Here is a 26751-nt window from a genome sequence, read left to right on the forward strand (position 1 = left end):
CGCCTCCCCTCTCCCTCCCGCGGGCAGCTCCGGGTCTATAAAGAGAGGCGTCCCGGGCCAACCGGGAGATTTGGACTCCCCTGCCTGGGAGGTGTGCCAGATCTGAGCTCTCCACCCAGTTTCTTCTCCGCTGTCCCCCCAGTTGGGAGATCTGTAAGTAGGGTGGTCCTGGGGTGGGGGTGGGTCAATGGGGTAGGGGGTTTGAGGGTCCCACGGGGCATCCATCCTACAAGGGCTGGGGAGCCGCGAGGTGTTTTGGTTGTCGTCCTCTCCAGGACTATGGGGAGGAAGGAGGGATTCCCAATGTTCATTTCTCTGCCCCAGCCAGCCTAGGTTTTCCTCAAACCAGCATCTCCCAAGGTTGTCAATGATAAATACCTCCTTGGGGGTCCTTTCTAAAGACAAATGCCCAGGCCCACCTCCAGTTACACTTGAATCTCCAGAAACAAAAAAACAAAAACAAAAAACTTAAAAAAAAAAAAAAAAGAGGCGTCCTATACTGTTCTTAAAAGGCAAATCTGGGAGATGTGACCCCTTACAGCCTCAGAGGACCAACTTCCTAAGCTTCTAACTTTGATTTTAGGCACAGATAAAACGCAAATGAACTTCACTGAAAAGTCGCTTCCAGGCACAGAGGTGTGCAAAGTAATGCTCCAGGTGTATTCGGAAGCAAGGCTAGTTCTGTTGAGAATGTGTTAAATGAGTCAAAAACACATGGGCAGTTGCTCTGCAGAAAGAGGAGTGTTTTTCACCATTTAAAGGATGTGCTTGTTGATATCCCTGGAGAGGTAGGGCTGGTTATGATCCAATGTATTTCTTACAGCCCAGTTTTCTTCCAGACCCCCTCACTCCAAAGTAAAAAAAAAAAAAAGTCTTATCCAGGCTAATCCCAGGGGCTTCAAATACCCAGACAGATGCCAGAGCCTCAATTTGCATCCATGACCAGCAGGTGGATTCAGTAAGAAGGTTCTGGGATGGTCTGCAGAGCAGCTGATACAAATGTTGCTCTTAATGTCCCACAAAGTGGGCGCACCTGTTGCAGTTTTCTCCCTGCGCAGAGAGCTGGTGGGGATTTTGCTGCTTGAGGAAAGGCACCATTCAAAGCCACGCTGATCAAGAAGTCAGAGAAAGTATTTAGAAACCCAAGACAGAGAGTGTTTAGTTCCAGTATTAAGAACCGATCGATAAAATTCTAATTGACAAAATTGCAAAGTGGCCAGGGTTTGGCAAAGGGAAAGTGGGCAGACTGTGAGTCAGCCGACGTGCATAGTTGTGTTTTCTTTGGTCTTTCTGGATGGGTTCTGTTTTCTTAAAGATGCTGGACTGAAAGGCATTAGATGGATGGCAGTGTGTGACAGAGGATGTTGAATCTCTGTGGAAGGAATTCTTTCTTCCGAGCGTTTCCAGGGAGATAGCCACCCAGCCTGGTGGGATACCTATGTACCAGGCACTGTAGCCATGTTTGATGTAATTTAGCTCCTGAATCACCACAACAATCTTTTAAAGGAGGCTCATGATGCCCATTTCGTAAAAAGACAGCTGGGACTCAGAGAGGTTCAGTAACTTGTCCGGCGTCACACAGCTTGTAAGCGGTGGAGCCCGTTCCTGGGTATGTCTGATGCCAAAGCCATAGCCTTGAACCCACCATCTTTTGTCTTTACGAAAACCCTTTTGCAGTTAGGTTTCTAGGGGCGACCAGCTGCTTCCAGGAAGGCAAGGTTTTATCATCTTCTCTTTGAAGAAAACAAATGGGCCTTTTGTAAATTTAAAATAAAATGTGTTATTTGTCCCCCCACCCCAGGGGTGGGGGTGGTGGGCTGTCCGGGCTGCCATCCTGAGGGTCCAACCCATGAACCAGCTGGGCTTCCCACAAGAAGCTTCTAGGGCTCGCCTGGTACACACCGTGTTTTTTTATTTTCGCATCTGAAATAGACGTGTTATTCCGTACAAGGTATTTGTTATGGGTTTGTTATCATTACTTTTCTGTCCAGGGGCCGAGATTGAGGCAAACATGCCCATGTATGGTAGTGTTTTCCACGAGGCCATCCCCAGCTCGCTTGCAAATTAGCGTTCTATGGCAGCTTTGTTGGTCGAGACTCTGGGGATTTCTTGGCTCTTGTTCTGCCCATTTGGGAACAAGTTGGGGAGGCTGGAGAAGGAGGCCTTGGGGACAGAAGAGGGAAGACTTTTGCCTGCTCCTCTCTGATTTACAGGTTTTATTTATTTAAGGAACTTTTTTGGGGGGGGCACTTATATTTCTTCAGCTACTGCTTTCCAAGGTGGGAATAGAAAACAGAATTTCTGTTCTGTAAAAAATTAATGACCTTTGTGAGACTCTGTTGCACGGGGGGTTCATAACGCCAAGGCTTCACAAAGTCTACGAGGCGTCCTGTCCAGTGCGTTGATGAATTCCTCTAACACTCCACAGTCCGGTCCCTTCATTCACACGCAGGTCCCCCTCTGTCCCCTTCTCCCCGTCTACCTCTGGCACTGTCTCATCTGCCTTTCCCTCTTCCCGGAGCTCTGGCTCTAGAAGATTTGGCCAAACCAGCTCTTCAGAATCCTGCTTGTTCATCAATTGCCGATGACCTGAGTCCCCTTCTCAGCCTCTGGCTCTCGTCATTGACTAAATCACTTAGCCAGATGAGGACCTGTCATCTTAAGGAAGGGGAAAGAGAACCAGCTCTGGAGGCTGTGATGTCCAATGTCAAGGCACCGGCCGATTCCATTCTTGGTTTGAAGAAGGGTGCCTTCTCGCTGTGTGTTCACATGACCTTTCCTGAAAATGTTATTTTTTTTCCGGCGGGGGCGCTGGGAGGGGGCGCGATGTGTCTCTTCTTTCTGCAGAACATCGGATCCAAACAGGTGGATTTTCTGTTGTAGGCACAACCATGTAATTCTGAAATTAGATAGGCATCAGATTTTTCTGGAAAGCCAAGTCTAGTATTAAATCCCCTGGAATCCTAGAATGTCACGAGCAAATTTAGAAATCACCCGCGTTGGCAAATCTCAGTTTTCCCATCTGAAAAATGGGGTGGGGGGAGAGCTAATGAGCACTTTTGCCAGCCGACCTGCTAAGCTCTTCACTGGCATCATTTTACTGGCTTTACAACAACCCTTTGGAGGAGACATTATTATTGGCCACTTTTTACTTTCGTGCTCTGAATAACTTGCTCCAGATAGCTTGCCTGACTGATGAGCAGGAACGGATTCTGCAGATCTAGGCCTTTCTAACTCTAGAGCCCAAGGGATTACCCTGTTGGGAGGATTAAGTGGAATAATGCCAATAAAGGCTTTAACATAGTGCCTGGTCCCTGGTCAACTTCAGTGGACAGTTACTTATAATGCACCTGACCAGAGACCTTAAGGGTTTTGCTTAATGTGGGAGAGCTGGTACTTGGCAGAACCAGAATGCCTGTCTCTGCTGTGGCCTTTCTGTAAAGGAGAAACTTGTCCCTGATTTTCCTTTTGGATCATGTCTCCCTAAATCCTGTTTGCCCCAAAGGTGGTTTGCTAGAATCTTCTGCTTCAATATGGCCACACTTCCTCAACTGTGCCAAGAACATCGCACATTCCAGTGCTCTTGGCCCATTTGTGATTTTTTAAAAAAAGATTATTTATTTATTTATTCGACAGACATCACAAGCAGGCAGAGAGGCAGGCAGAGAGAGAGAGAGAGAGAGAAGGAAGCAGGCTCCCTGCTGAGCAGAGAACCCGATGCGGGACTCGATCCCAGGACCCTGAGATCATGACCTGAGCCGAAGGCAGAGGCTTTAACCCACTGAACCACCCAGGCGCCCCCATTTGTGATTTGTATAGGGTCGAGATGGCCTCCTTGAGGTGCTCCCCTGTGAACGAAACCCTGTCTGACTTTTATAAGGGTTCTTTTGCTCCCCGGGGTCTCTGCCCTTCACCCCTGACCTGTAAAGAGTTTAACCATGGCCACACATCAGAGGAAAGGCTGAGTCTGAAGAAGGCCATGTAAGGATTTGAAGGAAATTTTGTAAGAGTGCCTGTTGTTCTTACCTTGGATTTGAGTCAGTTAATAAGCAGCTTGGAAGGGAAAGCCCTCATCAAAAGTCCCCAGGAAAGGGCAGCAGGACCTGCCCCTTGCTCACTCACGCAGCCTTGAACTTGCCACTTCCCATTCCTTCCTTAACGCCGCCGGACCAGCAAAGTCTGCAGCAGATGATACAGAATCTCAAAAGGGTCAACCTTTGAGACCTCTGGGGTGGCGATTGCCATGCCCCAGGCTCCAGGTCGAACGCCCTTCTCATCCCCTGAAGTGATCAAGGTTAGTGTATTCTCATAGATCTTTTGAGAACCTTTCTATCTCAAATTTCCTTTTGTTACACAAATATTGGCATTCTGGAAATTAGACCTTTTTTTTTTTTTTTTTTTTTTCAGTTAATCCTAGATCTCCTGCCTCTTTCTGTATTAGCCTGTTTTGGCATTTTAAAAAATCAGCTGCGTAATACTCTATTGTTTGAAAGTCTAGCTTCTTACGGAAACAAGCCCTGATGGAAACATGACCAGCTGCTTGCCATCACTTCTCTGAAGAGTGCTTCAGGGACCATCCTTGTATCTATTTTTGTCTAATTACATGAGTTTATCAGATAAATTCCCAGCAATTCAATGGCTCAGTCAAAGGGTATGCACATTTATTTTTATTTTTTTGAGAGAGAGCGAGTGTGGTGGGAGAGGGGCAGCAGGACAGAAGGAGAGAGAGGGCAGGGAGAGGATGAGGGGAAGGAAGAGAGAATCTTAAGTAGGCTCTATGCCCAGCGCTGAGCCCAACACCGGGCTCGATCTCACGACCCTGAGATCGTGACCTGAAGCCGAAATCAAGAGCCGGATGCTTCAGTGGCCAAGCCATCCGGGCGCTCCGGCAGGCACATTTAAAATAGATAGATATTGAGAAATGTCTGTCCCATTTGAGACTGTCCATTTACTGTAAGCTGTGTTATGCCAGGACTGTAAGCTACAAAGTACAATGGGCCTGTTAGGGCCAGAAATGACCGGTTCTCTCTATCCCAAAATTGTTCTGCATAGGAGCTACGATGTCTCCTGCTCACTCAGTTTCTCTCCCTAGGGGAGAAAAAGGAGTTTGCTCTCTGAACTAAAACACTTCCTTCGGAGTGACTTTAAACACAGTATCTAAATGAGTTAGATGTTGAAAGCAAGACAGAGCTGATAGTTTCATTGCCCATCTTTTTTCTGTTACGGTGAGGGCGGGTTGCCTTGGGACCCTCCGGGGGTAGGGGATGTGATGGGGGGGTGTGGCGTGGGGGACAGGCCAGGCGCAAGGAAGAGCTTTTCTGCTAAGAGTAGATTGGGTGTCAGGCAGATCCGGATTTAAATCCTGGCTCCAGCTTTTACCAGTGAAGACCTTTAATGTAGTTTACTTTCCAGGATATCTGTAATATTAAAGGAATAATAAATGATGCTTACCTTGCCGGACACTTAGGACACACTGTGAGCTGGTGTATTTAATAAAGGCCCCACCCCAGGGTGCCTGGGCGGCTCACTTGGTGAAGCGGCTGCCTTTGGGGGGATGGAGCCCTGTGTAGGGCTCCCTGCTCAGTGGGGAGTCTGCTGCTCCCTCTCCTGCTCCCTCTGCTGGGCACACTCTCTCTCTCTCTCTCTGTCAAATAAAGAAAAAATTTTTAAAAACTTCTTAAAAAATTAATAATAATAGTAATAGATGGCCCAACCCCATACCCCATGAAAAGAAGGGGCCCAGTAATGATGGTGGCTATTATTAGTAACAGAGGTAGAGCCCAGTGGCCTTGTGGGGACAGCTTGAGGCTGGGAACACTGGTGTGTTGAGGGAGCCTGGTCCCACTTCTACTTCCTTTTGCTCCTACTTTCGAGCTCCTCTCACACCTGAGCCAGACCTCATTTCTCTGATGCAGAGGTCCTTCCGGCAGGTGGCTTATGTCCTAGATGGACTCAGAGGACATTGTTTTGTCTGTGTGAAAGGGGCAGCGTTTGTTTTAACTTGAGGGGATGGCGCTTTCGTACCTAAACTCAGACTTGTGGGTCTGTTGGCCATCTGGCCGTGCAGGGCCACATTCTCACCAGGTGACCCCACCTGGAGTGAAGGAGCTGAGCCACCTGGAGCCTGGGTCACTCTACATTGCCCCTCTGGCCCCGGGGACATTTAGGTTTGTGTCTCTGGTCCCAGCTCCCGAGCCGCGGCTGGGCAATGAAATCTTCAGGGAAGCTGTTAAGCAGGCGTGGTGATGTGCAAATCCTATAGGATTTGGGCCCTGGGGTATTTTACTCCTTTTTCATTGGTGCGGAAACAGAAAGGGCAAGATCTTTTACCCCCGCGTTCCCCTGGGGAAAATAAAGCCGACATGAGAACACACGAGAGCCCCTGGACAGTCTTCATGGGTCCAATTTCAACCCTTTGGTATCCACGGATATCCTAAAATGTGAGTGTCAGGCCAGCTTCCTCTTCCCCCCTCCCCCACATGAAAAAGGCAAGGCTCAGAGAGGCAGGGGGACTTGCCCAGAGTCACCCAGCGAATGCGTAGCAGAACTGGGACTTGTAACCTGGTGGTGTCGCAGAGGCTAGCCGACAGCTTGTTGGAGCTCGGAGAATGAAACTGTGTGAGGCTGGCAAGGAAGTTGGGGCTGTGTCCACGCTGGACACACTCAGCTGTGCTGGATGTTGCTGACGCAGAGCACGAGAGTCCTTTGTTCTTATCGAAAGGCTTGAGAGCAGCCCTTGACAAATGAACCCAACTGAGGGTCCATCAGTCTTCCGCAGCACTACCCTGGGTGACCTTTCTCACCCTGAAGCCGATGCCGAGCGTGGGAGGAGGGGTCGGTGGGGGACGGAGGAATCTCCTGGAGGCTCAGCTCTCGGCGAGTCTGTCTCTTGTCTGACTCATGTCTTCATTTCACCTGTGTGACCTTCTGCACTTGGCCTTCCAAGCTGGTGTGGATGACGGAGCGACGGTCCTCAGCTTTCCTTGTCTTCCTAAGAGAACCCCTGTGTTTGCTCTTGAGCGGTGATTCGCACTGGGGACAGTTTCGAGCATCTGGCGATGTCTAGAGGCCTCTTGGCTGCCACAGCGGGTAGGAGGAGGGGCTTGAAATGAAGGGCCGCAGCCAGGAGCAGGAGACCAGGTTTTGTTTCCATGCAGCACGAGGAGAACCCTCTCACTGGGATCCTGCTCCCTGACCACTCCTCTGATTTTGCCAGCTGCCTTTTTTTTTTTAAAGATTTTATTTATTTATTTGATAGACAGAGATCATAAGTAGCAGAAGCAGGCAGAGAGAGAGGGGGAAATAGGCTCCCTGTTGAGCAGAGAGCCCTATGTGGGGCTTGATCCCAGGACCCTGAGATCATGACCTGAGCCGAAGGCAGAGGCTTAACCCACTGAGCCACCCAGGCACCCTGCCAGCTGCTTTTTATTCCTCCCTGTGTCTCCTCCCCTAATGCCTGACGTGACACTTTGTGCTGAGGAGCCAGGATCCCAAATTTTGTAGACACAAGGCTCTGGCTACATGCTGGGGCATATCCTTTTAACGATGAAGCCGACTTACCCGGAGCCTTCGACACGGATCGGGGACCTTTCTCAGGCACGCCTGTATTTCCCAGAGCCCTCAAGCGTTCTGCCTGTTTCAAAGAAGGCGAACAGAGCAGAAGAGATCATCTTGGAAATACACTTTTATTCAGGATCCACTGTAGCTGGCTGTGCCACGATGAGCAAGTAACAGCCTCTCTCTGCCCATTTCCTCGTCTGTAAGCCAGAGTTAATGGTGTATCTTGGTGTTTATGAGGGGATTAAATGAGATGATACCAGGTACCTAATAAAGATTTAGCAGCTGTGAGTACTCATAGTATTATCAATTTGTTAGGCTCACTGAATTTTCTCAAGGGCAAATCTGTAGGATTTCATTCGTGTTTGGTGGGAAAAGAGGTCTGTGGCCAAATGTTTTGGGGAGCCCTGGGTCCAAAGGCATAATACCGTTTTTGGGAGTCAGGACCTATTAACCTCTTGGATGTTCTGATCCGTGGTCTCTCTATGGCAGAGGTGGAGGGGGTGGGAGCTTGGGGGGTGGGGAGTAGCACTTTTCAAGTGGCTTTAACCACAGAATTTTTTTTTTTTTTTTTTTTTTGGAAGAGTATCTCAACTTCCCTGAATCCCACCCAACCCCCACCTCTACTATTTCAAGGGATTAGGGTTCCAAGGAACACACTCTGGGAAATGCTATTCCAGGGTGAAGCCAGGCTTCTCTTTGCTTTGACCAAAGCAGATGTCACACTTCATAACGGCCGGAAGCATCAAAGCCCTGAGAAGTGAGCCCGCTTTTCTCTCTCCTTTTTTGGCTAGAGACAGACTCTCTGCACTTGATCTTGTTTGGGTTTCTGAGTCCTGGACGAGACAGGGTTTCTGGTGATGGGGATTCCTATGTCCTTTGGTTTTTCTGTTGTATTATGTTTGCTGTTTTTCTGACTTGTAAGGCGGTTGACCTACCTCGCCATCGGAAAGAGCCCTTTTAGTTGTCACTTGAACTATGCCCTTGGTAGGTGAAGGTGGTCAATTTTATGTTTATTTCCTCACGAAGATGAAGAAAAAAATAAAGGAAACCACAATTTTTCATGGAAGTGTGTACTTTGTATCAGAAAAGTACTCATCATTTGGGCACGTAGTGGAATGAATGGTCACAAAATGATCACGTCCCTGTCCCCGGCACACAGATTAAGAAGGTCCTGCTCTTCTGGCTAAGATGTCTGATGTCTATCACTGTAGGATATAGCTTTGCCTGGTTTCGGACACAGTACATCCTTTTTGTGTCTCCCTTCTTTATTCAAATGTGTGCGTGAGATTTTTTTCTGGCTGCGGTGTGGAGCCAAAGTTCCCTCCATCTCACTGGGGTCCCATTTTGAATGTTGATAATGTGCCAGGAACGGTGTCAGGTCCTTTCAAGGGTCAGATCTTTTACTGCACATTCTCCGTTGAGCTCTAGACAAGCCCATCCGGCTCTTGTGGGAGGCAGAGGGGCACAGGCTCTGGAATCAGATGTGGGCTCAGGACCTGGCTCTGCTGTGTGACCTCAGGCAGATCGCTTCACCTCTCTGAGCCTCTGTTTCCGAATCTGTAAGATGGAGCTGAGTGTAACAGCCAGTCCTAAGGCTGTGCTGTTGTTCCCTGGTGGTCCTGCATGTGAGCCACTCAACCCAGCCCCTGGACAGGGAATGTGAGTGTTAACACTCCCTGTGGGTATACAGAGAACTTGACCCTGGGGATGACATACAGGCCAAACAGGAAATGGTGTGGGATACTGATAACCCCTGCCTTGTCAGGCAGTTACAACTACTTCCGACTATCTCAGAAAGGAAGGGCCTCTAAATAGTTTTTTAAAGTTCATTCACTTAAAGTCCTGTCCATACCCCACGTGTGGCTCGAACTCACGACCCCCGAGATCAAGAGTCACGTGCTTCTCCCACCGAGCCAGCCAGGCGCCCCAGGAAAGTACCCTAAATAGATGAAATCATGGTACCATGGTTGCTCTGAAAAGTTTAGCACATTCCCTAATATAATGGATATTAGGCTGATGTTCAGATTTTCTTGATCGTCTCCTATGTTTTTGGGACAGGTTGTTGGAATTTCGTTTTTTCTCACAACTGCATTCGATTTTGCAAAGCTTCCCGTGAAAGGCGTGGCTTTTCAGAAAGGCGAAATGTGCCCTTATTTCTGATTTGCCCTGGTATATGCGTGTTAGGGGAGGAGGGGTTCTTCCCCCCGCCTCCATGTTTGTCTTTTATTTTCTCTGTTGGACTTTTTTTTTTTTTAAGATTTTATTTATTTATTTGACAGAGATCACAAGTAGGCAGAGGGGCAGGCAGAGAGAGAGAGAGGAGGAAGCAGGCTCCCTGCCGAGCAGAGAGCCCGATGCGGGACTCGATCCCAGGACCCCGAGATCATGACCTGAGCCGAAGGCAGCGGCTTAACCCACTGAGCCACCCAGGCGCCCCTCTGTTGGACTTTTTCATTGTGAAAATGTTCCTATGTGTGCACAAGTAGATAGACCGCTAGGCCACCTCCCCCACCCAGGCCTGCCACTCCCCTTTGGTACTGATCAAACCGGGAGGCCCCTCAGTTTTTCTCTGGGTCTCAAACCCCCTTCTAGTTTAAACTCTCCTCTCCTTTTTCTGTACTTGGTTAAAGGAATGCAATCATTTGTCTGATGCCTTCCCACCTGTGGACTTTGTTGCAACCTCCCACCGTCCCCCATGTTTAGTGCATTCCCTGTGCCTTGCATTTCCTGGGTGTTAGACCTTCACCTAATGAGGGTGAAGCTTTGGTTCCCCATCCCCCCTCCCCTTCTTTCTGGAAGAATATTTCCTTGACACTGGTGGCACTTTTCATGGTTCCCCATCCGGCGTCTGATCAACTCTTTATTGTGATATATTAAGGTTAATGACCACACTTAGGTGACACCCTCCTGATGTACACATGATAAACCTTTCCGGACACTTCTCTAACTCCGTGGGTCTAAATTGCAGATCCCAGACCTACATTCTCAGCATTACCCAGGAACTTCTTAGAAATGCACGTCCTGGGGTTCACCCCAGGCCTGCTGATTCAGGAGCTCTGGGTGGGCCCAGCCATCTGCCATTTCACAGCCCCACCCCCAGGGCAGGGTTGGGGTGCTGGTGCACAGGGATGTGTGTGAGCCACTGGTCTCATGGTTTGAGTAACTACCGATGGTCATTGTCAGGGCCCACTGTTTTATGAGGGCTTCCAAAATTGCTCTGTTCTAGTTTTGTTGTTCCTTCTACATTTGTTCATTGAAATTCTTCCAAGCAGAAGGAGTGTTCTTTCACAACAATTAAAGGTGAGGTTGCGGGAGGGATGCCCCTGGAATAACGTCCCACAAGAAACCCAGAAGAGTTTAAAACTGCAGGAATTGTGATCGTTAAACTCAAGGTTATGTGCAGTTCCTTATTGTGCTTCTTTGAGTGACAAAGTGATTATTCAGAGTTAGGGAATAATTTATTCATTTCTCCACCTTCTTAAAAATGCACTCTTAGGGGCGCCTGGATGGCTCAGTGGGTTGAGCCTCTGCCTTTGTCTCAGGTCATGATCTCCAGGTCCTGGGATCGAGACCTGCGTCGCGCTCTCTGCTCAGTGGGGAGCCTGCTTCCCCATCTCTCTCTCTGCCTGCCTCTCTGCCTACTTGTGATCTCTGTCTGTCAAATAAATAAATAAAGTCTTTAAAATCAAATGTACTATAGCAGGGGCACCTGGGTGGCTCAGTCGTTTTGGTGGCTGACTCTTGATTTCAGCTCAGGTTGGGGTCTTTCGAGCCCTGAATTGGGCTCCAGACTCAGCAGGGAGTTGGAACCTGGTCGAGATTCTCTCCCTCTCCTGCCCTTCCCCCTGCTTGTGTACACTCTCTCTCTCTCTGTCTCTCAAATAAATGAATATTTTTTAAAAAATGAGCTACTAGATCAGGACTGCTGTTATTTTCACCCCTGAAAGAGACAAGCGGCTGAATTTTGCCTTGCAAAGTCTGCATGTCTGGAGTTGTCTGCCGGTTCACGGGACGGGGGGCTGCTCCATCTCGCTGGGATGTGGGTTCCAAGCGCGGGCGTTACATTGGTGAATTCAAAGGAGTCATGAATTCTTCTCTGCCAAAGTAGGGGGAGCAACCACACAGTAAGTCCCGGTGGCCGTCCATCCTAACTCAGCCTGCGCCTCAGTTCCTGGGGGGCACAGCAGCAGTGGGTGGGGGAGGAGCCCTGGGGCGGGTGGGAGGAGCCAGCTGGCCAATCCAGAGCCGGGTGTGTCAGTATCTCGGTCCCAGACACACGGAGACATAGGATGAAGACTGTTTCAGAGGGGCTCCTCATGCTGAGAGGACGTTTAATGACTTGAAATTTTACATGAAGACTTTTCTCTGCCAATTATTTAGTGACCTTGAGGAACGATTTGTTATCGGGAAGGCAGAATCAATGTTTTGCTTCTCCTCCGCTCAAGGTTACCAGTTTTCTTTTTTTTTTCTTTTTTTTTTTTTTTTAGATTTTTTTTATTTATTTATTTGACAGAGAGAAATCACAAGTAGATGGAGAGGCAGGCTGAAAGAGAGAAAGAAGCAGGCTCCCCGCCCAGCAGAGAGCCCGATGTGGGACTCGATCCCGGGACCCCGGGATCATGACCCGAGCCGAAGGCAGCGGCCCAACCCACTGAGCCACCCAGGCGCCCCCAAGGTTACCAGTTTTCAAAATAAGGTCCGGGTTGCCCAGCATCCTACTTGGATGACCTTTGAAATTTATGTTAATTACCGTGCCTCATGGGTTTCCGCTGAGCAGGGAGCCTGATGCAGGGCTCCGTCCTGGGACCCTGAGATCATGACCTCAGCTGAAGACAGATGCTTAACCAACTGAGCCACCCAGGTGCCCCTTATAGTTATTTTTCTTACCAATGTTCAAACTCACCTGTATGGGACCAGACAGAACCATAGTTGAATATTTTAGCATATAGCGTCCCTTTTTTTTTTTTTTTTTTTTTTTTTTTAAATCCTCCCTAGGGGCACCTGGGTGGCTCAGTGAGTTAAAGCCTCTGCCTTTGGCTCAGGTCATGATCCCAGGGTCCTGCGATCGAGCCCCGCATGGGGCTCTATGCTCACCAGAGAGCCTGCTTCCCCTCCTCTCTCTCTGCCTGCCTCTCTGCCTATTTGTGATCTCTCTCTGTCAAATAAATAAATAAAAACAATCTTAAAAAAAAAAAAAAGTCCTCTCTACACCTAGCCTGGGGCTCGAACTCACAACCCCCAAAGTCAAGAGGTCACATGCTCCCCTGACTGAGCCAGCCAGGCGTCCCAGTGTTCTAGACCTTTAAAAATGTCTATACAGGAGCGCCTGGGTGGCTCGGTGGGTTGAAGCCTCTGCCTTCGGCTCAGGTCATGATCCCAGGGTCCTGGGATCGAGCCCCACATCAGGCTCTCTGCTAAGCAGGGAGTCTGCTTCCCTTCCTCTCTCTGCCCACCTCCGATCTCCGTCTGTCAAATAAATAAATAAAATCTTTTAAAAAAAATGTCTATACATACACATAAAATTACAGGAAAGATGCTGTTATAAATATTCCCATCCACTTTATTGAGATATATTCTACATACAGTAAAGCTCACTGATTTTTTTTTTCTTTTTTAAATTCACTGGCTTTTACGTGTATAAGCCACTTCTGACAAATGTGTACAGTCGTGTAACCACCATAATCAGAATATGGAACGCTTCATCACCCCGAAGTCTTCTTTGTGCCTCTCAGTGGTTAGTTGCCCGGGCTAGTCCCAGCAGCTCTCTACTGATCTGCTTTTTTGTCATGATGGTTTTGCCTTTTCTAGACTTACATATCAGTGAAGCAATGGAGTCTTTTTAGTCTGGCTTCTTTGATTTAGCATAATGCCTTTGAGATTTGTTCCTTTTTTCCCCCCGAGTATTCTATTTATACATAAGTATGATGTATTTCTAAGTTATAAGTATCTTCGCGTGATCCATGGTCACCTACGGTATGATTCTATTCATATGAATCCTATGATTCTAGAGAAGGGGAGCCTGTAGAGACAGAGTAGATGAGTGGCTGCAGGGATTGGGCTTGGAATGAGGGCGGACCAGCATAAGGGAACCCTTTTGGGAGAGATGGGAACATTCCAAATTTTATTGTAGCGATAGATGCACAACTTGGTAAATTTGCTAAAAGTAGCTGAAATGTACATTTACAAATGAGGGAATTTTATGACATGTAAGTAGGTTAAAAGGAAAGGGAGAAATTTTGGCATAAAGGAAAGTCCACACGGTGGATTTTGGGGGGAATTCCCCCATTCTAATGGATGGATGTCCCAGTTAAGGCATCACTGAAGACCCCTGAGATGGATGGCAGGTTTACTGTTCCACATAACAGTGTCCCCCACATTGTGGTGCATCTGTGAGACCTTGTCTATTCCCTTGGGCTAAATTCCTAGAAATGCAATTGCAGGGGGTGCCTGGGTGGCTCAGTCAGTGAAGCATCTGACTCTCGCTTAGGTCATGATCTTGGGGTCCTGGGATCAAGCCCCGCATCAGGCTCCTGGCTCAGTGGGAAGCCCCTTCTCCCTCTCCCTCTGCCCCTCCCCCTATTTGTGCTCACACACTCTCTCTCTTTCAAATAAATAAAATCTTTAAAAAAAAAAAAGCAATTTGCATAGATTTTTAAGGTTTTCCATCTGTAAGGGTGACATGTGCAGCGACCGACCCCATACAACTTTTGACAACACTGGATACGACCAATGGTTTTCATCTCAGCTAAGCTCATTGGGGAAGATCAACATCTCATTGCTTTAACTCATTTGCTAGTGAGGTTGCGCGTCTTTCTCATGTGTATGGGCTACTTGAAGGTCTTTGTAGAAAAAAAATAATTAATAATTATAAATTTAACAAAAATTATAAAACTACAAATATGATACAAATAGATCATTGAAAGTCTATCCCTGTTCATAGTAGCATTACTCACAATAGCTAAAACACAGATACAGCTCAGGTGTCTATCAACAAGTGAAGGGATAAGCATGGAGATGTGGCATAGACATATAATGGAATATTACTCAGCCTTGAAGAGGAAGGAGAGTCTGATACAAGGGACAGCATGGGTGAATCTTGAGGACATGGTGCTAAGTGAGGAAGCTAGTCACAAAAAGACAAATATAGTGTAGTGTCACTTCTATGGCTACTTAAAGTAGCCAGGTTCATAGAGAAAGTAGACGGTGGGTGCCAGGGGTTGGCGGAAGGGGAGTGTGGAGTTAATGGGGGCTAAGTGTCAGTTCTGTAGGACCCGAAACTTCTCAAGTTGGATGATGGTGACAGTTGCATAACATAAAAATGTACCTAATGCCACTGAACTATATACCTAAAAATGGTTGATAGCGAATTTTATGTTACGTATATTTTATTGCAATAAAAAAATTGGGGGGAAAATGGTAGAAAATAAAAATCACTAGGGGCATCTTAGTGGCTCATTTGGTTAAACATCCAACTCTTAGTTTCTGCTGAGGTCATAATCTCAGGGTCATGAGATCAAGCTTTGTGTCAGGCTCTGTGCTCAGCAGAGAGTCCATTTGGAATCCTCTACCTGTCTACATCTCCTGCCCCTGCTCTGCTCTTTCCAAAACAAAACAAAACAAAACAAAACAAAAACCTCTCTTAAGTATATTCACAAGTGGGTATTTCTCTAATTTTTTGCCTTTTTCCCTAAATACTTTATTTTAAATATTTAGAAATATCTATAAATAAATATATGATAATAAAATAAATACATATAAATAATAAAACAACAATAAGACATATATTTAAAAATCTAAATTATTTTATTTTATTTTTTTTAAGATTTTATTTATTTATTTGACAGAGAGAAATCACAAGTAGTCAGAGAGGCAGGCAGAGAGAGAGAGGGAAGCAGGTTCCCTGATGAGCAGAGAGCCCGATGCGGGACTCGATCCCAGGACCCTGAGATCATGACCTGAGCCGAAGGCAGCGGCTTAACCCACTGAGCCACCCAGGCGCCCTAAAAATCTAAATTATTTTAAACATTTTAAAATAAAAATGGGGTATTACACCTACCGTTTACATTCTCCTCTCTATTTTTTTTTTAAAAGGTCTATTGAGGGGCGCCTGGGTGGCTCAGTGGGTAAAAGCCTCTGCCTTCGGCTCAGGTCATGATCTCAGGATCCTGGGATGGAGCCCCACATCAGGCTCTCTGCTCAGCAGGGAACCTGCTTCCTCCTCTCTCTCTGCCTGCCTCTCTGCCTACTTGTGATCTCTGTCTGTCAAAGAAATAAATAAAATATTTTTTTAAAAAAAGGTCTATTGAGTTATAAGTCACATGCTGTAAAATTCACTGCTTTAAATCGTACAGTTCAGTGGTTTGTCACATATTTACAAAGCTGTATAGTCACAGCTACAGTAAATTCTAGAAATTTCCATCACCCCCAAAAAGAAGCCCTATACTTTCTCAGCTGTCACTCCTCAGCCCCTGGCAATCACTAATCTACTTTAGTATCTATGGATCTGCCTCTTCTGGACATTTTAGGGAGAGGGGATCCTAGAGCATGTGGCCTTTTGTGACTGGATTCTTTCACCGGGTACAATTTTATCGAGATTCATCCACGTTGTAGCACGTATCAGTACCCTGTTTCTTTTCTAGGTTGAATAATATTCCTTGGCATGGCTAGACCCCATTTTATGTGTTCATTCTATCTATTCATGGACGCTTTGGTCACTTGCACATTTTAGTCATTGTGAGAAACACTTCTGTGAACATTTTCTACAAGTTTTTGTGGCGACGTGTAGTTTCATTTCTCTTGAGTTTGCGCCTACATGTGGAATTGTTGGAACATGAGAACTCTACGCTCCTCTTTTATTTGTACAGTAAACAGTGAGACGTGGACACCTTCTTGTGTCAAAGCATGTAGATCTTATTCTTGCTTCATAACCCCTGGATAGCATTTTGTTGTATGAAAATACCATGGTGTGCATCTCGGGCGCCATAATGGTGGACAATAGGCCATGATGCAGATCCTTTTCTGAGGGGCTTGGCATTGTTTCCATTCTTTGACTTTGTAAACCATACTGTAGGGAACATCTTCATTCTTTGTGGAATGTTCCTGCAGACTGCGTTCCTAGACTTGGGAGGAGAAGGATTCGTCTGTCTCTAGGGCTCAGTTTTGGCCAGATTCTGATGCTGTCCCTTTTTTCCATAGGGGACCAACCAGGCACCATGGCACAGAAGGGCCAGCTCAGTGATGATGAGAAGTTTCTCTTTGTGGACAAAAACTTCGTCAACAGCCCAGTGGCCCAGGCTGACTGGGCTGCCAAGAAGCTGGTTTGGGTCCCTTCGGAGAAGCAAGGCTTCGAGGCAGCCAGCATCAAGGAGGAGAAAGGGGATGAGGTGATTGTTGAGCTGGTGGAGAATGGCAAGAAGGTCACGGTTGGCAAAGATGACATCCAGAAGATGAACCCACCCAAATTCTCCAAAGTGGAGGACATGGCAGAGCTGACATGCCTCAACGAAGCTTCTGTGCTCCACAACTTGAGGGAGAGATACTTCTCAGGACTTATCTACGTGAGTAGCTGGGGGGGGGGGGGACATCCAGTCACTTCTTCCAGGCCTCCTTCACCCCTGAGGGAAGGAAGAGCTTTTGAGATGTGCTCGGGATACAGATTGGGAGGATCAAAGTCTCAGCTGAGGAGGGCCCACGTGGTGAGGTAGAATCATTGACTCAAGTTCACACCCCAGTCCTGCGCCACCTTGTACTGTGACCTTGAACAAACCCTTTCACCTCCTGAAGCCTCAGTGTTCCTATCTGTGAAATGGGCATAACCATCTTCCTCCCCATAAAGGAGGTGCCAAGATGCTGTGTGATCGCCTGTGCCGAGCGCCAAGGTGCCTGGCAGATGCTCACCAGACTTACTGAAGTCGTTTCTGCCTTTCCTCCATCTTGGAAATGAGGAGGAGCTCTTTGGGAAGGCTGGACCACCTGGGCATCCAGGTGGGGAGGAGACATGAGGGTCTGGCTAGGTTTTTGTGGAGGTCTTCCCTGTCACAAATGGGAATTCCTCACCTGGAGCCAGGACCCCTCTGGGTCTCCCGCATAGACCAGAGCAGACCAGAGCTGCTACCATCCATTCTGGTAGCCACCGGCCCCATGTCGCTAATTAGGAATCAAAATTCATTTCTTCAGTTGGACTGGCCAGTGTCCAGTGGTCACCAGCACGTGAGGCTGGTGGCTGCCATATTGGGCAGCACAGGCTAGAACACTGGCATCACTGAAGGAGGTTCTGAGAGGAGGATGGTGTGACTCGGGGTATGTGGGTTCCAACTCCAGAGGAAGAAGGACCTAGGTTGCCCCCCTGGTATCAAGCTGCTGGGCTGGGGTGGGGGTCCTCCAGTTTAGTCTTTGTCTGCCTCTCAGAAAGGGCACACTCATCCCTGGGGTGAGTTGCCTAACTTCCCTGAAATTTCATTATCTTTTCTATGAGATGAGCACGAGATGAGCACCAGCCTTGCAGCGTGGGTTACTCTCAAAACAAAGCCCTTGGGACTCCTCCAGGCACGTGGTCCGCTCTCCGAGTGAGTGCCAGGTGTTACTGCTGGTTATGTCCGTGTTACAGCCTTTTTTTCTTGGATCTTTTGCAAATCTGTGAAACAGTCCCTCCCTCCCCCTTCCATGTTGGCGCGTGAAAACGACCGAAAAAAAAAAATGACAAAAGAACCCTTGTCATCTATAAAAATGCACTGCAGATTTTTTTTCCTAATTAGGAAAATAAGTCACGTTTATTACAGAAGATTTGGCAAGTTCAGAAAAGCCCAGCAAACACACACAAAAAATCAGTCCTCCCCCAGAGGTCATAACCGATAAAACGGTCCTTTCTTGAGCTTTCTTTGCGAGAATGGTATGTGTTTACGTATTTACAAGCCCACGCACATACGTTAGCCTGCTCGCTCTTTTTTTCCGTCTATGAGTCTGTGCTGATCGTGCCCACACTTCCATTATAACCCCAAAGATATCCTCTTAGGGGCTGTGCGAGCTATGCCGTGGATGTGTCATAACTGATGATCCCTTCCTCATATGGAAATGTCAGACGGGTTGACAGTAGCTTTTTTAAAAATTAAGATTTTATTTATTTATTTGTCAGAGAGAGCGAGCAAGCACAAGCAGGGGGAGCAGCAGGTAGAGAGAGAAATAGGCTCCCCGCTAAGCAAGGAGCCCGATGTGGGACTCGATCCCTACGGCCTGAGCCGAAGGCAGACGCTTAACCGACTGAGCCACCCAGGCATCCCAACAGTAGCTTTTTTTTTTTTTTTTTTTTTTTTAAGATCCAAGAGGGATTAGAGGAGCAACCTGGAATTATCCAATATATCCTCTAACCCCTGTTGTGTGCCTTGATGGGTCTTATCTCATTTAATCAACACAATGCCTCCAGAATAAGGATACTTGTCCCATTTTACAGGTGAGCAAACTGATCTCAGAGAGCTGAAGCGTCTCCTTAACTTCCCTAACTACGAAGGGAAAGTCCCCTTGGTCTGAGCCACTCCTTGTATGGAAATACCATCAACTTGGAGCTGTCCGTACAGCCTGGGCATTTCTAAGGAGGCCGGTCTGCAGGGGCTGGAGAAGGGGCAGGATGGATCTCTTCCAGGCCTTCCCCATCTCAGATGTGTTCTCTCCCTTGAGGAGGTCAAGGGCAGGCCTGTGTATAAATCTTACCTGCTGTCCTCTGACATCACATTGGAGCCCAAAATAGAAATCAGGAAAAAAAAAAAAAAAAAAGAAAGGTTTATGAAGGCGCTGAGACCCAGAATATCTAATCTGACAGCAGATTAAAAAAATGAATCAAAGCTTCAAATTCCTGCTATGCTTCTCCGGACAGTTTAGATGAAAAGCCTTTCAGCCTGACTGCACGCGTACTCCTATCTCACTCCCTACTGGTCAGTTTATTCCCTTAAATAGAATCCGCTGTCCATGACGGAGGAGACGAGGAAGTCGGGGAGGGGAAGCCTAGTGCGTGACAGCAGGTGATGCTGACTTGGCTTTTGCTGATGGAGAGAGCTTCCCCCTCCATTCTGCAAAGTTCACCTCCAATGAAGACCCTTGTCCTCTGGGTTCTAGAAGAGTCTATGGAAGCCATTGGGTCCTGTGTCCTTATCCTCAAGAAGCAGGTTGTTGCCTTATCTGTTCATGGCACACATCACGCACGGCGCATGCGTGTGACTTGTCCACACTCACCTGCCCTTCTGGGCGCTGGGTTCCCTCGGCTAGGAGCTCAGCACACCACTCAGCAGTTGGCTCTGTCCTTACTGTTTGGCTGAGGGATGGGACAGGGGGTTCAGAGAGAGGAAGCTCAGCCAAGTGTGAGCCTTGCTGGTAGTGGGTACTATCCTAAGTCCTTCCCGTCCTGTGGTAAGAGCAAGGCTGACCTCCCATCCTGCACGTGACATGTCCGAGGCAGAGAGCTGACGTGACTTGCTTGGGAAGGGACCTGTTGGGGGGTCAAACTCTGGCCTGTCCAGTAGAACTCTCTAGGCTCTCCTGCTGGGGGGATGCCGAGCGTGACAAGGCCCAGCCCTGGCCCTGAGGCTGCTTCCTGATGAAGGGGAGGAAGAGAAGACACACTCGAGCCAGATGCAAATAAGGGACCTAGATTCTAAGACGAAGGATGGATAAAGAAAACATGGTACGTCCGTACCATCGACCAACATTCAGCCTTAAGACGGAAAATCTTGCCATTTGTGGCCACAGGGATGAAGCCAGGGGACACAACACTGTGAAATAAGGCCGTCCACAGGAGGGCGAACAATTGGGGTTCTGCTCGCATGAGGCATTGAAAAGCGTCTTGCTCAGAGTCAGAGCCTGGAATGCTGGCTGATGGGGAGTGAGGTCAGGGGGTTGGGGAGAGGGAAATGGGAAGGTGTTGTCCAACAGGTACAGGGTTTCAGTCATGGAGATGAGTGCGTTCTAGAGAATTGTGGCTACAGTAACAATCCTGTATGGTACGCTCAAAAATTGGTTAAGAGGGTTGGGGCACCTGGGTGGCTCAGTGGGTTAAGCCTCTGCCTTCAGCTCAGGTCATGATCTCGGGGTCATGGGGTGGGGTCCTGGGATCGAGCCCCGTATCGGGCTCTCTGCTCGGTGGGGAGCCAGCTTCCTCCTCTCTCTCTGCCTGCCTCTCTGCCTACTTGTGATCTCTGTCTCTGAAATAAATAAATAAAATCTTTATTTAAAAAAAAATTGGTTAAGAGGGTGGACCACAATTGTGTTAAGTGTTCTTATCTCAAAAAGTTTTTTTTTCCCCCTAAAGCACATCCTATACTCAGTTCCCATAATTGGGCGCTAAGACATTTGTCAGCCTCCAAGGATTTTAAGGTCAAGTCTAGGTATAGGTACATGTTCTTTCTGGGCAGGGGTCTTGCTTTCATTAGACTCTCGGAGAAGCCTCGTTACCTCCACACCAATGACTACAGCCGCTGTGACCATGTTACGAGTTCATACCGAGATGCTAGAGCTACTACTGTTCTTTTCTTTATGTGAGAGAGAGACCCTGTTTTGAATCAGATTTTTGCAGATAAACTGGGGCTTAGAAAACTTGCATAACTTGATGAGAAACAGCCGGGTCTTGAACCCAGGAAGGCGGGTCCTGGAACCACTGCTTCGAACTGCTGCTCTTTTAATCCTTCCAAAGATCCTATGAAACAAGAGATTATTATCCATTTCAGAGACCAGAGGGCACTGAGGCTCAGCTGTGCTCAGTCCTCTTGCTGGAAGTGGGCAGAGCTGGCGTCCAGGGAAGGTTTATCTATTCTGCAGCTGGAGTGATTGGCTCCCTGTGGATGGTGAAGGTTCCCAGGAGAGCTGGAACCTTGAGCTTGAACGATGGGTGTGGGCCACGGCAGGTGGGGATGCTGCCATGGGTGCTATTAGCTTGGAGCTGGACAACCTTCATGTGCAGAGAAGGAAGAAGTTCAACTTTCTAATTATGATTTCTTGAGCACCTACTAGGTTGTAAGCTGTTAGCCCAGAGTGAGTGATTTTTTAAAAAATTGAATTAGTTTGATATATCTCCTCTCCCTACACACTCTCCTCCCCCTTCCAAAAGAATAGAAAAGAAAATCTCAGTTTCTGCCATTGCCTGAAAAAGGAGAGGAGCTGGTGGCCCGGGGCTCAGGTTGTTAGGTCACCATCCTGTTAGATGGGGTGTGGGCCCTGTCTTTTCCGTAGGCCTCACTGCTCCCTATTGTCTCCCAAACCCTGGGGCTAAGTGTTCTTGGTTATTGATTGCTACACCTGCTTTTTATTCCTAACTGGCTCACTTCACTCCTCTCTAACCTGCGCGTGCCCCGTCAACATTGGGACTTTCTAGGTCTGTGCCAAGGCCCTGGGATTGGGAACATGATCCAGAACAGAGGTAGATGAAGTCTCCCATTCACTGGGTTTCCCAGCCCCAATTCCCTACCTGTGAACCCCAGAGGGTATTTTTCTGGTTCTGATTTCACTGTTCTGGGAAGGCCAGGGAGCTAAGGAGAGGCCTTCCTTCCAAACTTGAGCATTTGGCCCAGTGACCTGATGGAGTATCTATTCTGGGGTACTGAGAACAGGCTATGAGCAGAGGCCTCCTGAATGCCAGAGGGTCCTGGACGGTGGGGAAAAAAATGCATTACTTCTTTGGATCTTGGAAGGTGGAAAGGAAACACAGCTGGGAGCTGCTCCTGACTGAGCCCTGTGACCTCACTGTTTAGATCTTTCAGACTGTTATTCTTTCAAAGAAGCTTTCCAGTAACACGGGGCTGTTCATGCAAAGACCACAGGGAAATATTTAAAAATAAGAAGCCTAGATCATGCCTTGTGGCTTCTTCTCGTGTATGTAGTTAACTGTCTGGCCTGATTTAAAACATTATTTTGAATAGATCATACAGGCAAATATTCAATAGTATATCAGGAGGTTCAGATTTCGACCTTTCATTCCTATTCCTCATCTTCTGTTCCCTTTCTTAGGAAGGCTCGAGCATGTTTCTTACGTAGGCATCCAGAAATATTCTATACCTATACAGGCAAATATGTGCATATTTGTATATGTATGCATGCATGTAAATGTACTTTAAAATAATTTTTATTTATTTGAGAGAGAACACAAGCAGGTGTGAGGGGCAGAGGGAGAACCAGACTCTCCATTGAGCAGGGAACGTGGGCTTGATCCCAGGACCCCGAGATCATGAGCTGAGCTGAAGGCAGATGCTTAACCCACTGAGCCACCCAGGCGCCCCTGTCCATCATTTTACAGATGGGTTAGAAGAGGCTCCAGGGTTCGGCCACTCGCACAGATCCTGCAGGTTATGGAGGAGGGCCAAGCTAAGGTTCTGCCCTGGGCTGTGTGACTTACAGCCTAGTTTCCTTCCACCTTCCCCTGCTCGTTCTTGTTCCTGCCGGAGGAGGCTGTGGGAGCAGTTGCCTGCTCAGGGCTCTGTGGCTGACCATATAAAGTCTCAGGGAAGAACTCGAGTCCCTTCCTAATACGGTCACAAGAGGGAAACCCTGGGCCTGTGGCTGGGACCTGCTGGTGGCAAGGAGCCCTGAGATGCTGGCTGGAACACAGGAGGTGGGGATATCGAAACTCTGAACTTGACCAGCTGGAGAGGGTCAAGTTCGTGGGGGACAGGGAGGCAGAAAGGCCACCAACTGCAGGGGGGCCGGGGCTGGTGAAATGAACCGAGGTTAAACAGCTCAAGCCTGCAGATTCTGAAGCCCAGCCACCCTGGGTGGGGATGTGCTCCTGTCTGCCCAGCTCTTCCTCTCGGGTCTCTGTGCCCTGGAAGGATGTGCTGAACTGCACAGAGATTCAGAACTGCCTGGAAACTTGGATTAAGGGCTTGCTGGGGGCTTTGCACCAGGAGCTGTCCTAGGCAGATAGGAGCAAAGTGCTGCTTCTTCGGTAGCTGGCGATGGAGCTGGGAGAGCCGTGCGTTCTTTCTTTCCTCTATTCAGTGTATTCAGCAAGGGTTTACTGAGTGTCTGCCTTGTGCATGGCCCCTGCAGGGCATCTTGCAGTCTGGGAGCTGATATTTAGGATGAGCCCTAAAAGAGGAGATGGAAATGGCTCTGGGAAGATGGATGGGAGATATAGAAGCAACAGCACGTGTGACGGTTCCAAGCTGGGAAGGAGCAGGGTCTAGTCACTAACATTTATTGAGCACCTGTTATATACTCCACACTCTGTTAAGTGCTTCATGAGCATTAATCTCCCAGCAAGCCCACGAAGGATCTGCTATTACACACCTTCATTTTGCAGTAGAGGAAAACAGGCTCAGAGAGGTCCAGAGACTTGCCCAGGGTCACACAGGAAGGAAGTAGCAGAATGAGGAGGGTTGGTTCAAAACAAGTTCTCAGTACTCGATTCTGTACCCTAAACTGCTACCCTTGACTGTCTCCAGGTCAAGGGCTTGGGGAGAGGGAGGTTTATGTAAAATGTAAATGACATAATGTAATGTCATTTACACTGTAAATTCCAACAAGGGCATGGAGGTTGGCTGGGGGCACAGCCCAGGGGCATCTGAAAGTGGAGTTAAAACCTGAAGGAGAGGTAGGGTAGAACTTGGTTGACCATCATTCCAATGACTGATCATTATTTGGACACTTACTGCACCCGAGGCCCTATACTAGGAACCAGGACACAGAGCCCCTGGCCTTTGTCACCAGGTCAGCAAACATCTACTGGAGCACCTACTGTGTGCTAGCCCAGCACAAAGCCCCAGGTCACAGAGATGAAGGCATTGCCGCCCCTGTTCCGGGGAATCTCTGTAATTAACATACCCCTCAGGCATTTATTGGGCAGGCATTTAGTGAGCACCTGCTGTATGCCCAGGCCTGTGTAGAGACTGGAGAGGAGGAAGAGGGTGCTCTGGCCATCGGGGTACTTGCACTGGTGTTGGCCAGATGGCGGGAGGGGGCTGGACAATCAGATGGGGGAGGGGGCATCCAGGCGGACAGTGGACCCACCAGGCGAGTGCGGGTCCGCCTGGACCTGCTATTGTAGGAGCCTCTGCCTCTACCCTCGCTTGTCTCCTCCTTTATGATCCAGACACACTAAACTGCTGATAATTTCCCGGCATGCGTGCCCTCACCCTGCTGCCTTCCACGCCTTCGCTACCTCCTGAGCAGGCTAACACCTCCTTGTCTGCTAAGGCTCAGGGCAGGGAGCTCCTCCCTACTGAAAGTTTCCCTGACTGCCCCCCCCAGTGGGGATTAGGACTCTCTCTCTCTCTTTTTAAAAATTTATTTATTTATTTGACAGACAGAGATCACAAGTAGGCAGAGAGGCAGGCGGGTGTGGGGGGAGGAAGCAGGCTCCCTGCTGAGCATAGAGCCTGATGCGGGGCTCGATCCCAGGACCCTGGGATCATGAAGGCAGAGGCTTTAACACCCTGAGCCACCCAGGCGCCCCTAGGACCCTCTCTTTATTGCTCCCCTCATTCCCTTGGCTCCATCCTTGTTCGAGTGACATTATTTTAAATATCCGTGTCCCCGCTCTGATCTGCAGGTTCTCGGAGGGCAGGGGGCCACCACTGACTTATCTATCTCCAGCATCTAGCACAGACCCAGTATACAGTAGGTGCTCAACAAAAGGCTGCTGGATGTTTAGACAGGCCTGTGTTGACCTCATTCCTGCCTTTTTAGGGTAGTGCCTCCCACCTGCCAACCCTATACTTTTCAAAGATTCTGTCCCCTTCTCACGCAGGGCCATCACACCCCATTGTCCCTTCGCGCGCAGACTGAGCCCTGAGGGGGGCTTTCCTCCTCCAGTCAGCTCTGGGCAAGACTGACATCCCTTTGTGGGAAGGACATTGTGCTTTTTGTCTTCTCTAAGCCCAGAGCCTTGCACGGTGTCTGGGACGTACCCACGGAATGAGGGACTGAGTGAACAAATTTGTTTTTCTTTCTGTAGGACAGGCAGAGGTCGGAAGGCCTCATGGCTGGTGCCCAGGCCTGGCAGTGAGCCGAGCTGGGCTTGGCGCCGCTAGGGTCTCGCTTTGTGTCTTTGGTCAAGTTGCTTAACCTCTCTGGTGTTTGCTTGGGCTTGAGTGTCACCCAGAGATAGGCCATCTGCTCCTGCGTTTGTCCCTTCCAGGGGGAGGAGGAGGGAGAGAGGGCCTGCTTCCTGGCTGCTAGAGCCTTGGGCAGCACTGATGGTATCGTTTGGGAAAATCAGTTCCTGTGGGACAGGATGGAGCCTGCCCCCCGAGCTGTGACCTCAGCCCAGGGAAAAGTCGGTGTCTAGTACAGAATGGCCAGAGCAAGGAAGATGCCTCGTGTGTGCACACAGTGGGGTTTGCCAAGGGCCTTCAGCACTTTTCCTACACAACTGTTTTTTTTTTTTTAGTTGTGATAAAATCCAAATAATCTAGAATTTGCCATTTGAGCCGTTTCAAGGGGAAAATTCAATGGTGTTTAGCTCATCTCCAGCGTTGTATTAGCACTATCTAATTAGCACTATCTCGTTCCAGAATGTTTTTATGAATCCCCCCTCCCCCAAAGGAAACCCCCGTTGCCCGGAGCAGTCATTCCCCCTCCCCCTCCCTCCAGTCCCTGGAAACCAGGGCTGTGTTTCTGTCTCCATGATTTGCCTGTCCTGGACATTTTGTATACATGGAATCCTACACAAGGTGACCTTTTGTGTCTGGCTTCTTCCATACCGAGCATATGCCATTTTCGGGGTTTGTCCGTGCCCTAGTGTGTGTCAGGGCCATTCCTTTTGGGGGACAGCTGTGTCTGTCCCTTCTGTTCACAGATGAGGTGGAGTTTTGTTAACCGTCAAGTGAATGTGAGCTCTCTTGGGGTAGGACAGTCGTGCTGGCTAGCTCTGAATTTCCTGGCGACGACCTCACCAACCCTGTTTTTGTCGTCTGCTACACGGGCAGCAGGGAAATCAGTGTGACAGTCACAGGGGAGATAAGGGGACTCAATGAAGAGATGCCCGTGAAGGGCTTAGAGCTTGGTACAGGTGCCTAGTAAGTGTCCAGTACACGGAGGCTCGGGGAGGTGAGAGGCAGCCTGCAGGAGAAGGGCTTGCACCCCAGAGAGGGGTCTGAGCCCCAATTGTCGGAAAGCACTCAGCTCTAAGATAGAACACAGGTGGCCCGGAAACCCAGGCTTGCCCCTTGCTCCTCCTCTTCCCCTCTAGCCCTCCTATCAGTGAAGCCCAGGCGT

The 26751-nt window shown here is 48.5% G+C and overlaps 1 protein-coding gene across 4 annotated transcripts in view; it reads left to right on the plus strand.

Moving 5' to 3' along the window:
- The window catches only part of MYH11 (myosin heavy chain 11), a 111046-nt gene continuing 84295 nt past the window's right edge, over positions 1-26751 (plus strand). For 2 of the 4 annotated variants that reach the window (XM_059155625.1, XM_059155626.1), the window contains exons 1-2: positions 1-153; positions 16756-17117. In XM_059155625.1, the coding sequence (XP_059011608.1) occupies positions 16773-17117 (345 nt within the window). In that variant the 5' untranslated portion in view covers positions 1-153; positions 16756-16772. The remainder of the gene's footprint in view (positions 154-16755; positions 17118-26751) is intronic. The other 2 variants (XM_059155623.1, XM_059155624.1) reach the window with 1 other exon arrangement.

This window comes from Mustela lutreola, chromosome 17 (assembly GCF_030435805.1).
Source record: "Mustela lutreola isolate mMusLut2 chromosome 17, mMusLut2.pri, whole genome shotgun sequence".
NCBI lineage: Eukaryota > Metazoa > Chordata > Mammalia > Carnivora > Mustelidae > Mustela > Mustela lutreola.